This window comes from Corythoichthys intestinalis, chromosome 3 (genome assembly GCF_030265065.1).
Source record: "Corythoichthys intestinalis isolate RoL2023-P3 chromosome 3, ASM3026506v1, whole genome shotgun sequence".
Lineage (NCBI taxonomy): Eukaryota > Metazoa > Chordata > Actinopteri > Syngnathiformes > Syngnathidae > Corythoichthys > Corythoichthys intestinalis.
Genome location: NC_080397.1, coordinates 65,340,000 through 65,355,479, shown reverse-complemented (window position 1 = coordinate 65,355,479; position 15,480 = coordinate 65,340,000). Strand labels below are relative to the sequence as shown.

At 41.2% G+C, this 15,480-nt stretch overlaps 1 protein-coding gene across 1 annotated transcript in view; it reads left to right on the top strand.

The window, feature by feature from the left end:
• The window catches only part of LOC130913546 (mitochondrial import receptor subunit TOM70-like), a 143,902-nt gene that overhangs the window by 69,017 nt on the left and 59,405 nt on the right, over window positions 1-15,480 (top strand). Inside the window, exon 8 of the mRNA XM_057832225.1 lies at window positions 3,774-3,798. Within this exon, the coding sequence (XP_057688208.1) occupies window positions 3,774-3,798 (25 nt within the window). The remainder of the gene's footprint in view (window positions 1-3,773; window positions 3,799-15,480) is intronic.

The window sequence follows — 15,480 nt, the reverse complement described above, 5'->3', positions numbered from 1 at the left end:
TTGCTCATAATTTTATGTTTTTGTCTATCTGATGACATTGTTAAAAAAATAATAATCAGACTTCAAGTTCATTTTGGCAGATCCGGCAGCTCTCGTGCATATAAAATAATAATATAAAAACGTTGGGGGGGGAAAGAATACAATAACACATCTAAATGACATGCGTACACTCTACTGGTGAACTCCCGTATTACAACTAAATAAAATCCACTATATCACAGTCGCCACTTTATTGTGGGAACAATAAGAAAACAAAGTGGCGTCTAATGGCGTGCGGAAACGTAGTTTTTTCACACAAGCGAACAGATTACATAGCACCACTTCAGTGTTGTCCCGAGACTACATTTCCCATGATTCACTGCGTGGCCTGGGTGCTCGCTGATTCGCTGCCAGACATTAAAAGCAACACTTGTCACCTGTCAGCGGCTCTCGCGAAGCATGCCATAAACTAGAAGGCTTCAAAACGATCATCGTGAAAGAAACGGCGGAACCATACAAATGTAATGCAATGCTTGAAGCATGAAGGTGGAAATACATAATACAAATACAGATATATAAAAAAAATAATAAACTCACCGGCGGTGTGTGTCTCTTACTGCAACGTGACCGTGAATTACCGCGACACCGACCCGCTTAAGTGCACATCCACACCCCTTTCCCGATTGACAGTGGATTAACCCTTTTTGGACAAGATCGTAGATGACGCACAATTTAAACACGCTTAACCTAGCGAACGCAACAACAGCTATGATCGGGGATAGCCTTGGCTAACGTCGCTAGCTTATACTGTTCATTCCACAACAGTTGGCAGCTCTGCTTTGACAAAGTCATCAGTCATCTATCCAAAAATCACACTTTTTGGCAAATCCTTGATCAAAGGGAGACCGGTTAAGGAAGCAGGCATCTTCCAAGTGTTTGCAGCAGAGAACACTACTCGATGATGGCATGAAATTCATTCGCTTCGTGCGAACGAAAGATGTCCATTTACGCGCCCTGCTATCCTTTGGCCACTCATACAACTTTTCGTTTGAGTGAAAACAAAACATGGCCACACACCGCCGTGGCATCTTACCGAGAAGCAATGCAACAAACAATACTTTTCTATGGTGGACTTCCCTGGCATGTCTAGGTGTGACGTAATTTCCGAAGATTTCCGAAGATTGCCGAAGAAAAGCATTTTCGTTGTCAAGGGCGTTGCTATGGGTTAAACAAAGAATCTGGAAGGGTTGCGTTAAAAAAAATAATGAAAATATGCTTATGATTGTTTAGCCATTGATATTATTCAAAAACATGGTTGGCCAACCTTAGTTCACATTTGGCCTTTAAAGCTGCTGACACAGAATGGGGACTTGAGTATTTTATTTACTGTTTTGAACTGTTAACTTGATACTGAAATAGTCCTTTTTTTATTCAAGCCTGAGAGGATTTTTGTTCAATTTTTGAAATAAATACACAAAACATTTTTAAAAAAAGAATGTGGGGAGGGGCATCAATAATCGATTTAAATCGGAGTCCCGTAATCGTAATCAAATCGTTAGTTGCCCAAAGATTCCCACCTCTAGTGATCACACAAATCGCAACCACGCATCGCATTACAGCATTTCCTTCTTCTCATAAGACCTCGCAAATATAACATGAAATTGCGGGAGGGTTTAGGGCTTGGGCCTGCAAATCAAGTTAATTGACCGGCACGGATCGGGTCGGGCTGGATTTTTTTAAGTCCGATCTAACCTCTGCTCTGAAGATGTTCAAAGGACATACATATTCATACAGTCAATGGGACTAAACATACAATCATCCTCCTTCATGTGGTAATGCACAATAAATTATTTCTTACAGTTAACGTACCAAATCTTATTTTACTGTCCTGACAGCAGGCTTTATTTCTTTCCATGGACATGAGTAAACTGGCATATTGACGCATTCACAAATCACGCGATCTGTAATTCGCTGCCAACAGACCATGAGTCGCGCTCTACTCGCTGAAGCGGTGTTGGATTTCGCAGTGAGGGTGGATTTTAATCCCTCATAACTCCGCATGATTATCGTGCATTCCTCCTCCGTGACGTAAGGTGCCAGTGCCATCGTCACAAGTAGTGTTTGACTCTGGTCTCCGCCCCCTTTTATGTGAACGCGAAGTAACTCTGACTGGGTTGACATAGGTTTGACTAATCAACCTCATAATCGGCGTCGTAGCACCGATTGACCACAAACTAGATAACCAGATTTTGTCAACTCCGGTTACCCGCTGGTAAGCAGGATTACTTCTGGGGAGGTTGAACTCCGTTCGCAGTATAGGCCACAGACCTTTTTAATTGTTTTGGAGACCTGTGGCCTATACTACGAAGCCGGTTTTCTGGCTTAGCAGGGTAACTTTGAGAGTAACTTTATCACGTGCGACGTAAGTTCGCGGCTATGCGAGACTACGAAAGGTGGATATGTTGGAACGGAGAAGTGTTGCCATGGCAACACACGCCACACGCCAAACCTGGTCGTGTCAGAGTTAGATCTTGCTTAACATCAGGATTCCAATTAACCACGCTCTATTTAAACAGCACTCCTCCGCGGACGTGTCCTCCTGACAATGACAGTGTACTTGGACGACCCATACGACATTGGCGCGCGGATTGTGAGGGGCTCTCTCCGGAGGGCACGGGTATTTCGGGACCGCCAGAATCCGCTGGCGTACCCGGACGATGTACTCCACGAAAGATATAGATTTTCAGCTGAGGGACTACGTTACCTGTGCCAGCTGATCGAGTCGGACATAACTAATGTAACCCGCCGAAGTCAGGCCCTCACAACCGCGCAGATTGTGTGCCTGTCCGTGCGCTCTTTCGCCAGGGACAATATATGCATTCCATCGGTGATGCTGAATATCTGTGTAAGAACACTGTATGCGGTGCGATTTGGAGTGGGGTATGGAAACGGTTCAAATTGATTGTTGAAATCGCTGAATGTAAACGAATGCGGAGCTTTGCTCTCATACAAGAAATATATTTAACGGATTTTTCCAGTGTTATTTCGTTGTGTAAATGCATTTATAATAATCATAGAAATATGTAGACTATTTAAACATTGAGAAAACTTGCGTTTTTTCTGCCAACTCGAAGAGATTAAAATGTCAAATCCACTGACAGGACAGACGCACAAATATAACAGATGTAAATGTTTATTGTATATGCATCTTACAGTCTTGTTTAACTGTGAAAATTCGTTACAAAAGACAGGCTTTAGTTTACGCAACAACGCATGGCATCCCCGCAGGCTCGGGCTTGCAAATCAAATTAATTGATCGGGCCGGGTCGGGCAGCATTTTTCTAGACCCAAACTAAAATAAAAAGGACATACGTATTCATACAGTCAATGGGACTAAACATACTATCATCCTGCTTCATGTGGTGATGCGCGATAAATTATTTCTTACAGTTTACGTACCAAATCTTATTTTATTGTCCTGACTGCAGGCTTTATTTCTTTTCATGGACATAAGTCCATACTCAGCATCTGTTTTCTGCTCTTGAACTGTACCAAGGCTTTTAAAAAATCAGTGCAAATAATACCATTTTAAACCAAAAATGGCTTCTACTCTCCAATCTTCTCCACACTTTGTTGCTCCATCTCCATCTATTCTTCACAGTCCCTTCAGCTGTTTGCCCTGGATGCAGTCCCAGCATGATGGGGAGATTTTTTTTTTTGACAAAGACAAGCATTTCAAGATGCTCAGGTGACAGCTGACATTTTTACCGGTTAACTTTAAATTTGCATTGCAGTCATAATGTAGGAGATGCCACGGAGGTAAATTGGGAGACGGTAATGCCTGTGTGCTGAAGGTGTGCCGTAAAATGCGGACGGGATTTTAGGGAAACCAAAGCAAAAAACTGGAATGGATTATGTAAATCGGTGCGCTGGGAAACCCGGACTGGAATTCACAAAAAAAAACTGGATCAGGGGTCTAGATCGGAATATTTCCGTGTCGGCCGACCCGATACCGATGCGCATTTTTTTGCGCATATCAGCAGTCCATCCGAGCCAAATAACGGATCGAGACAACCCTAGTCCTGAATGAAATGGACCGCTTGGATGTGTGTGGAAGCGATCGCTATATTTATTTTTTTGAATCCCGCGCAACGAAAATGAGTGACTTCCGGCAACAGTCTCAAGTTGAGAAAGAGGGCGCTGTGACGTGTACGGTAGAAGGAGTCCTCTTCACTATACAGCCGTACTGTTGTATGAGAAGGACTAAGGATTCGGCTGATTTTGCGGATTAATACGTTTATTTTTCGCATCACGCCAGCCAAACGGCTGCAGAAAACTCTTGGTGTACGAGGGAGAAACGTGTGCGCCTTTTTGGGGTTTCAAAAGGTTCCCATTCATCGGTGGATATTGGCCAAAACAAGCCCTACTACTGTTGGACCATGGGACTCACAAGGAAGTGAGTAAAGATCGTTTTCTGTATTATGTCAAATACTGGGATCATTTTAATATGTAGGTGGCTTGCATTTTATCGGTTAGGCTATAGGCTACTCGGATTACTGCCCTCTTTATGTGCCCGGTGTTCTGTCAAATTTTCTGACCGATCAGAAATTGCAACTTTGTGTTAAAAATAGCCGCGAATACAGCGATTACAAAGTAAACACTACAAACTTTCTTTAAATAAAGGACTACTTATGTTTGATCATTGCTAGGCATGTAAAAAGCTCTCCTCATGCACATTAGCTGCACGTTAGCTGCACAACAACTGCAGCCGCCCTCCTCCGGGGAACGAGCTTTAAATTGCTCTCCGCCGGGCGGTTGGCCGATCAGCGTTGACAATCGACATGCCAGTCGTCATGTCAAATGTTCCGGGCTAGTTATGTGTGATTTTCCACTTTGAAGACTTTGAAACATCACTAGGTTCGGGTTAGCATGTCAGCTAGCTGTCACGCCTGCCATTGTTTACATTCTCCGAAGCCGGGGAAGGGAAATGACAGAAGCACGATTTAGGTGTCATAAAATATCGTTCGGGAGGTGCAACAGTAAAGGTGAAGTCGACAGTTTTGACCACTATGGAGTAATTTTGCCGTGTCGTCCTGAATAAGTGCATTTTTATTATTTCATATTCCATTTAGCACAAGACTGTTATTTGTCATGACCATGCCATTTATTTAGCAATTGGGGAAAAATACTTGGATAAAAAGAATATCCTGTAAAAATATTGAAGTAAAGAGACAGAAATAATGACATTTTGCAGCTCTCTTTGTCGCGTTTTCCTCGTTGTGAATAATTCCCCCTCAACGGGCTGACTGGTCCTTCTCAAGCCATTTATTTAGCTATTGGGGAAAAATAATTGGATAAAAAGAATATCCTGTAAAAATATTGAAGTAGAGTGACTGAAACAATGACATTTTGCGGCTGTCTTCGTCGGGTTTTCCTCGTTCTGAATAATTGCCCCTCAATGGGCTTAATAGTAAATCCCATGAGCCCTTTCTCCCGCTGACGTCATCCACCTGTTGTGGACGTTAGAGCCCTATAATGGTAGGCGTGGGTAACCGGCAGATTAAAAGAAAGAAATTTCTCGTCATCTGCGCTTTGCCAAATTGTTGTATATAGTCGAATCGTCTCTAAATACGATTCTAATTAACATAATAATCCTATTTAAGACTTTTTTTCTCGTGTCGTATGCACTTTAAATCAATAGAACGTAAAAACAACGACAATCAAAATAGGAAATGAAATTATACATAAAAATCGCATTTAATCACGAATAGAATAAAAATAAAACAAAAACTACTACTATTTTTCGGACTACGAGTCACACCTGTGTATAAGTCGCACCAGCCATAAAATGCCCAATGAAGAGGAAAAAAATTATATAATTCGCACCGGAGTACAAGTCGCATTTTTGTAGGAAATTTACTTGATAAAATCCAACACAAAGAACAGATATGTCATCTTGAAAGGCAATTTAGTATAAAAATACAACAGAGAACAACATGCTGAATAAATGAACAGTGTACAGTGCATAAACAACGAAATGCGAATATACTGTCCTCACCAGGACGCTACGGCTCGGTCCTGGCTATACAGCGAACTCCCAAATGACGATGCTGGATGTCCATATAATTTGCTGAATCAATGTGGTGCTCGATACCAAACAGGTTCGCGTCAACGTAAGTAAATGATAATTAGGTGCTCTTACAGCAACCGTTAGCATGCGTTCGCTAGCACTAGCACATCGTTCAAACAACCACACCACTGGCTCTAAGTGTGCGGGTGGAAAACACAACAACAATAACAGAAAAGATGATACACACAGGCGTTGCCTCTGTAGAGATATTTTAAAAGCATAAATGATGAACGTAGGTTCGCAGCAGTGTTTCTCTCTCGCTAACTCGCCCACTCACTCAAAGCTACGTAGCTGTCCGTCTTCTTCTGGCGTGTGAGCGCTCTTCACGTGAACAAGTGCGAGTGCGCCCCCACGTGGCCGTGAAAGTGCCACAAACTAAAAGCATGCATTTCAATATAAAATAGTCAATAATAAAATTGAACACACATTGCCAAAGGCAGAACGCGAACGCGGCCATAGCTATTAAGAGTTATTCAGATAGCTATAGCGTAAAAAACTTGCTAACAAGTTTACCAAACCATCAGTGTCACTCCAAAACACCAAAATAACATGTGAAATGATATCATAATGTGTTAATAATTTCACACATAAGTCGCTCCTGAGTATAAGTTGAAGCCCCAGCCAAAATATGAAAAAAAAAAAAAAAAGTATAGTCCGAAGAATACGGTACTAATAATTTAAATCAGTAATGGAGATAAGCACAAGAGGAATAGAAAGCGAGTAGATGGAAATATGTAGACACTTATGGATATGCAGTGCTAAACAAAGCATTTTTAGCCCTGATTTAAAGGAGCTAACAGTTTGAGCATACTTCAGACCTTCAGGTAACTTTTTCCAGAGATAAGAAGCATAATAACTAAATGCTTTCTCACTCTGCTTGGTTCTTGTTCTTGGAACATGCAGGAGACCGGTTCCAGACGACCTTAGAGTGTAACGATTTCAAAACCGGTGTAATGTGGTCCATTTTCCTTGTATTTGTGAGCATTCTGTACTAGCTGCAGCTTCCTGACTGATTTTTAAATTTTTTTTTATCAAGACCGATAAATATACCGTTGCAATAGTCCAACCTGCTACAAAAGCACTTTTAAAAAAAACAACAACAAAAAAACCGGTTGCTACAAATATGAAGAAGACAAGCTTTACCTTAACTCCTTTGATTATAGCCATCAGTTGTCTGAAAGTGCGTATGACACCAAAAAGCATGTTTATTTCATACTTCACGTGGTGTTTTATGATTATGAATGAAATGGACTGCTAGGATGTGTGTGAAAGCGATCGAATATGTTCAATTTTTGAATCCCGCGCCATGAAAATGAGTTACTTCCGGCTCCAGTCTCGGGTTTAGGACGAATGCGAATGTGACGTCACTCGGGTCAGCATCTCACAATACAGCATTGCTTTACAGCATGTAGATGGACTGTGGATTCAGCTGATTTTGCAGTTTTTTTTTTTATTTTTCGCATCACGCCAGCCAAATGGCTGCAGGCTTTTGTAACTGCACCAGGGAGAGGTGTGTGAGCCTTTTTGGGTTTCAGAAAGTTCCCATACACCCCGAGATCAGTCAAAACAAATGTGCTACAACTGTGGGACCATTGGACTTACGAAGAAGTGAGTAAACATCGTGTTTTGTATTATGTCAAATACTGGGATCATGGCACACGTTTTAATACGGATGTGGCTTGCATTTTGTGGCTGACATGCTCCTTGTCAGCCGAGAATGGCACTCGGCCGACGACTGGTGGCTTGTCGCACCGCCCCCCACTGGGAGAGCGCTACACTCGGCTTATTGCCCTCTTTGTGCGCCCGGAATTTTGTCAAAATTTCCACCCGATCAGAAACTTTGTATGAATATAGCGATTACAAAGTAAACACGACAAACTTTCTTTAAATAAACTAATTACCGTATTGGCCCGAATATAAGACGACCCCGATTATAAGACGACCCCCTCTTTTTCAAGACTCAAGTTTGAAAAAAGACTTTTTGAACACCAAATTAATTTTTATACAGAAAATAATTACAATACATCTGAAACAAATGATTATAACAATATATTTGAGAGAAGGCATTTAATTTCGCATTCAAAACTTAATATCTGAACATTTAAACATTTAACATTTAAATATGTAAACTAAAGTGCAATCAAATTCATAAATGAATGGCTTCTGGTTTTTGAAATATAAATAAGAAAAAAATATTGTGATAAAACAAAATTGCAATAACTGCATTAATTATCAAAGTGAAGTCTAACTGTCTAACTGTCAGGGGTTCGCTTTGGCCGCCGGAGTCGCGTTCAGCATTCGATTCATTGATGACTGGCACCATCCAGCGTCGTGAATGGGTATATGTCTAGGCCACAGTTTTTTTTGTTTTGTTTTTTTTAGGCCGCAGTTATAAGACGTCCCCCAGGTTTTCATTCTTACTTTAATGCAAAAAACACCATCTTATATTCGGGCCAATACGGTACTTACGTTCGATCATGGATGGACATGTAGAAAGTTCTCCTCACAAACATCCTGCCATGTTAGCTGCACAACAACTGCTCTCTCACTGTTTACGTCTTCACCGTGTAGTTAAGCATTATTTTACGCCATATTCGTGTTGACGATATTGCAGCGACGCGCTCCTCCGACATCGGCCGGTTTGTCCGGCAGAAATTGTCCAGCTGCTTCCCCGGCAAACATGCTCTCCTGCCCGCAGCAGGGGACAAGCTGTAACTTGCTCGCTGCCGGGCAGGTTGCCGATCGGCGAAGACAATCGACAACCCCGCCGCCGTGTGATATGATGCCGGGTAGTTTTGAGTGATTTTTTTTGCTTCGAAAGCCGAGAATAGACTTTGAAACATCACTCGGTTCGTGTTAGCATGTCGGCTAGCTGTCACGCCTCCTGGTTTGTATACGCTGTCCTAAGTCGGGGCAGGGAAATGACAAAAGCCGGACTAATTCCGGTGGCATAAAATATCGTTCGGGAGGTGCAACAGTAAAGGTGAAGTCGACAGTTTTGACCATGAATAATTTTGCCATGTCGTACTGAATAAATGCATTTTTAATATTTCATATTCCGTTTAGCACAAGTCTGTTATTTGTCATGACCATACCATTTATTTAGCCATCGGGGAAAAAATACTTGGATAAAAAGAATATCCTGTAAAAATATTGAAGTAGAGAGACAGAAACAATGACGTTTCGCGACTCTCTTCGTCGCATTTTCCTCTTGCTGAATAATTCCTCTTCTATGGGCTGAATTCTAAATCAGATGAAACGATGACCCCGCCGACGTCATTCTCTTGTTGTGGAAGCTAGAGCCCTTTAATGGTAGGCGTGGCTAAACGGCGGATTAAAAGACTTAATTCCTCGTCATTTGCGCTTTGCCAAATTGTTGTATATAGTCAAATCGTCTCAAAATGATTCTAATTCACATAAGAATGCTATTTAAAATTACTCCTGTCGTAGGCACTTTAAAATCTCCATACTAACTTGGAGTTAAAGGCTGTAAGTGCTAGCGCTACCATGGCAGCTTCGTTGTAACATAATGTGGATGTCCTTTCTTTTTAAATCTCTCAAACTACTCATGGCTAGCTTTAACTTGTTCTTCTGTCGTGGTAGGAATCATTAGTCTTCTTTAGCAATAAAATCCCGATAATGCCTCACGAACACAGCAAGCGACTCGCTAGCATAGCAACTTCGTCAGCGCAAAATGTGGCTGTTTATTCATAACAAAAAAATGGTTAGCCTCAAATTCTTCTTCTGTATTATCATAAAACATCTTGTCAGCCTTTACTGGTGATTAGCTCGCCTTCTCACAAATGATGCCGTGGGAATGCTAGCACTATGACGCTTTGGCAATCCACGATAAACGCGGACTGCTACACTTTATTCAAGAGTGTTGTTATATAGTAGCACACTTCTCCTAGTAGGCAGAGACACTAAATCTACCCAAAGCCAGAGGCGTAGCGTCCCATTAGGCATACGCAGGTAATTGCCTAGGACCCCCAGTCAGCAGAGGCCCCCAGAGGATCAACAGATTTAGCACACAAAGATTTAGCACACTCAGCTTCACCACACTGTCGTAGCGACAAGTATTGGGAGTGATTCAACGCTATGGAATCATTTGGCAGATAACTAACAATTCTCTTATCAGTTCCAATGAGCATACATGTTTAACCCTTTAACACCTAAGCCTATTTTGGCCGAATTTGCATGCATTTGATGTTGCCTTTATATTTCAAAGAAACAATTGTTTACAATGGCCAAATTGGGTCCCTTTTTTCAAGACACCTTGAACTTCATGTCTAAACTGTTGTTTTCTTCACTGACCAATTATAATCCACATTTTGGACCCAAAGAGACAAAAAAAAATCCCAAAATCTTTTTTCAAAATTTGTAATGTTGACGTCCCATTGACAACCAAACGTGCTCGACCAAACGTTTTGAAGCTTGATAATATTTATGCAACTTGTTAGGATAAACATTCAATAGAAAAAAATAAGATTGAATTGTTTTATGTTTGACAATTCAACACAAACAGCAGGTATGGTAATAGGCGTTTTTGGCCTTTACACATACTATGGTCAAAACAGGTTATGTATTGTGCAAAATAGTGAGAAAAAAATGTATATATATCATTTAACACAAAAAGGGTTTGGAAGATATCTCTTTGTGAAGTTAGGTGTTGTACCCATCACCTTATCAAAAGTATATACGTACATGCAATCAAGCTTCTCGAACACACATCTACATAAAAATTGAAGATTATAGTGAAGAAAAAAAATATATAACATTGAAAAAAGGTTTTTCAAAAATATTGACAAGTAGTTCAATCCAAATTTTTCAGGCATGCCACCCAATAAAGTGTTTTTTTTTTTTTTTTTTTTTGCGCACTCAATAAAGCTTCTTGAACAGGTCACGGAGCTGCGTCACACACAATGTCACACAGCCTACTCTTTCGCCGTTTGCGCGCTACTGTCACTTCTACTCGCCGAGACGCCGATTCATCAGAGGAAAACAACGACAAATACGACTCATCTTCTTCCTTGAGTTACTGAAATAATGCATTAGCTTGTGCTAAATGTAGTTTTAGTTTCATTCTGCACATTTCAAAGTCGCTTGCAACCCGCCGTTGCTTGCTTTGCATGCCTCCCTTTCAATAGACCCTACTCAATTTAATAATTTTAATTAGAGCAGCACTCTAAGCAACATTACCACGTGTGACCCAATTTTCTGAAATGGTGACAATCAATTTAAAAAAAAAACGTTGACTGCGATGGCCGACGCTTCAAGAATAAGTGGATATTGGACTAATTCTTCAATAAAACATGCAACAACTGTGTCTGCCTCATTTGCAAAGAGACAGTCGCTGTTTTCAAAGAGTTCGATGTGACGCGATAATATTACCGAACAAGACATGTACGACAACATCACAGGGAAGATACGCAGCGAGAAATTATAGGCACTTGAAGCTAATTTAATTTCACAGCAGCAGTATTTCGCAAGAGCCCGAGGGTCGAAAGACAACGCCACAAAGGCGAGATTGTTGAAATTATGAATTAAAAATAATAATAATAATAAAGCAAATGTGACACACAGAAGGGCTTGCTAAAATTTCTTTAAATGTATTGTTCTACGTAAATCAGCCCAGGTAGCCCCCCACATTTTTACCACACCAAATCTGGCCCCCTTTGCAAAAAGTTTGGACACCCCTGTTTAAGCGATGATACGTAGACGAGGCCAGCTTCTTTCACTTGTTACCAGCTAAATATTATTCAAAAAATAAAGATGGTGGAAGAAATAAGCATCTTGAATTTGAAACGGTATGTTGTCGGCGATTAGCCTAGCAATGATCTTAATTGTGGTTGTCAGCACAAAACCAGCCAAATATATATTAAATGCATTTTACCAGATACAAAATGACGACTACATAATCTGTGGTGAGCGTTTGGAGCCCAGTTTTCTCGTCGAATTGCAGCAGTCCAACTTGCTCTCCTCTCCGGGTCTCTCGGAATACGGTAGAACCTGAAGTCTCTCTGTCTAGCTTCTGTTATTGCAACCGACCGCCACACACGCCTTCACCATTTTGATTATTAATGTTAACGAGCAGAAAAACACGCTATAATAGGAGGAATTTACGTAGCGGTAATGCATCAACAACGACGAGTTGACGGACAATATGGCGCGGGGGCGTGGTTGTGACGTCATGTGAGTAGGGTCTATAGTTGGCACCTCGCTCGGAAATTTATTAAAAATAATCACATTCGGTTCGTCCTTCTTGACATCACGACTCTTGGGATAAGTAGTCTTTTGTGCTGCTTTCGGTTTTGAAAAAGGACAAGAAATGTTGGAGATGGATACATGGTCCATGCAGCATTTTAATGCATATTTATTAGTGCAATAAAAGTATAAAACTCAAATGACATTATCTCCCGTTTTTCTTGGCCGATTGACTTAAAATAAAAACTGGTTTGGACATCAACTTCCGCACTTTCAATTGAGACCAACCAGCGGCACGTGAGTGATGTAATTACAGGGTGACAAAGCTTCACGGACGATATGCGTAAATGCGTCGTTGCAGACACGTTCAGTGTTCAAGGGTTAAGCAAGCCCAAATAGTTTAGCACTGCATGTACATGCAAGGAGTGATTCATTAAAAACATAAAGAAAAGTCCTTGCGATAATATTTTATGTTGGTTTTCACAGGCCACCTCATTATTCATGTGACTACTTAAAGAAATTGTGATTTTTTTCGAGAAAGTCTATTAATGGGTCTATCGTATTCCTCGTTGAATACTATATGAGAAAAATAAAACATATGCATCTAAAATAATCCTAAAAGGTTTTATTAGCAATTTTAATGCTCCTTTTAGCAAGGTTCTACGGGTATGCGGTATGCCACTGCGTACGTTCCCATAGCAACTAGTCCTGTTATTGTCCTACGTCACAAGCGCTGCATATTCTGAGAATGAGAATAGGCGTAAGGTGCGCATTTCGAGCAGAGGACTGCCACCCCACCTGGTAGAGGATTAATCTGTGTGTCTATGAACGAATGTAAGTATTTCCTCTTCATGCCATAAAGTTCTTATGATAAGTTAGAACCGTTATCAGCGCAACCGTTTTGTGTTTTTCCTGTTACGTCGGCTGGTTGATCCCACTCATTCTCGCTGCGTCGAGGAGAGCTTCCTTTTTATTATACTCGCATTGCACATTTGCTTTAAGAGGGAAGGTGTTAGTTTAGCATCTTAAAATGATGTTGTACATCCATATGAGTGTAAAGTGCTTAGTTTTCGCCACTGTTATGGCCAAGATGACCGCACGCAGCGCGCACTCAACCACTACCACCTTTGTGTTCATTTTACTGCGCAAATATGTACAGTGCTTTGCAGAAGTATTCGGCCCCCTTGAATCTTGCAACCTTTCGCCACATTTCAGGCTTCAAACATAAAGATATGAAATTTAATTTTTTTGTCAAGAATCAACAACAAGTGGGACATAATCGTGAAGTGGAACAACATTTATTGGATAATTTAAACTTTTTAACAAATAAAAAACTGAAAAGTGGGGCGTGCAATATTATTCGGCCCCTTTACTTTCAGTGCAGCAAACTCACTCCAGAAGTTCAGTGAGGATCTCTGAATGATCCAATGTTGTCCTAAATGACCGATGATGATAAATAGAATCCACCTGTGTGTAATCAAGTCTCCGTATAAATGCACCTGCTCTGTGATAGTCTCAGGGTTCTGTTTAAAGTGCAGAGAGAATTATGAAAACCAAGGAACACAGCAGGCAGGTCCGAGATACTGTTGTGGAGAAGTTTAAAGCCGGATTTGGATACAAAAAGATTTCCCAAGCTTTAAACATCTCAAGGAGCACTGTGCAAGCCATCATATTGAAATGGAAGGAGCATCAGACCACTGCAAATCTACCAAAACCCGGCCGTCCTTCCAAACTTTCTCCTCAAACAAGGATAAAACTGATCAGAGATGCAGCCAAGAGGCCCATGATCACTCTGGATGAACTGCAGTGATCTACAGCTGAAGTGGGAGAGTCTGTCCATAGGACAACAATCAGTTGTACACTGCACAAATCTGGCCTTTATGGAAGAGTGGCAAGAAGAAAGCCATTTCTCAAAGATATCCATAAAAAGTCTTGTTTAAAGTTTGCCACAAGCCCCCTGGGAGACACACCAAACATGTGGAAGAAGGTGCTCTGGTCAGATGAAACCAAAATTGAACTTTTTGGCCACAATGCAAAACGATATGTTTGGCGTAAAAGCAACACAGCTCATCACCCTGAACACACCATCCCCACTGTCAAACATGGTGGTGGCAGCATCATGGTTTGGGCCTGCTTTTCTTCAGCAGGGACAGGGAAGATGGTTAAAATTGACGTGAAGATGGATGCAGCCAAATACAGGAACATTCTGGAAGAAAACCTGTTGGTATCTGCACAAGACCCGAGACTGGGACGGAGATTTATCTTCCAACAGGACAATGATCCAAAACATAAAGCCAAATCTACAATGGAATGGTTAAAAAATAAACGTATCCAGGTGTTAGAATGGCCAAGTCAAAGTCCAGACCTGAATCCAATCGAGAATCTGTGGAAAGAGCTGAAGACTGCTGTTCACAAACACTCTCCATCCAACCTCACTGAGCTCGAGCTGTTTTGCAGGGAAGAATGAGCAAGAATGTCAGTCTCTCGATGTGCAAAACTGATAGAAACATACCCTAAGCGACTTGCAGCTGTAATTGGAGCAAAAGGTGGCGCTACAAAGTATTAACGCAAGGGGGCCGAATAATATTGCACGCCCCACTTTTCAGTTTTTTATTTGTTAAAAAAGTTTAAATTATCCAATAAATTTTGTTCCACTTCACGATTGTGTCCCACTTGTTGTTGATTCTTGACAAAAAATTACAATTTTATATCTTTGTTTGAAGCCTGAAATGTGGCGAAAGGTTGCAAGGTTCAAGGGGGCCGAATACTTTTGCAAGGCACTGTATGTGTGTCATGTGACTCAGAGTGAGAGTGGGCGGCGATCGGGCCTTTTTTTAATTGGCAAAATCAAGAGAAGTTATCCGTCTGGGAATCGAAAAAAAGAAAGAAAAACTTAATATATACATTTTCATCTGGGAAGTTTTTCAGAAAGTGTCAGTCTCCCTCAGGGCAGCTGTGGTTACAATAGAAAGCTTACATCCACTGAGTGTGGAGTGAATGAATAATGCAATTGGGGGGGGGGGGCACTTTGAGTGTCCTAAAAAGCACTCTATGAGAGCGAGGCGTTATTAGACTTTTATTAAATATGCTATTGCTCCAAGTAGAGATGACCCGATCGATAGGGAGCCCGATCGATCGGGTCCGATCACGTCATTTTCAAAGTATCG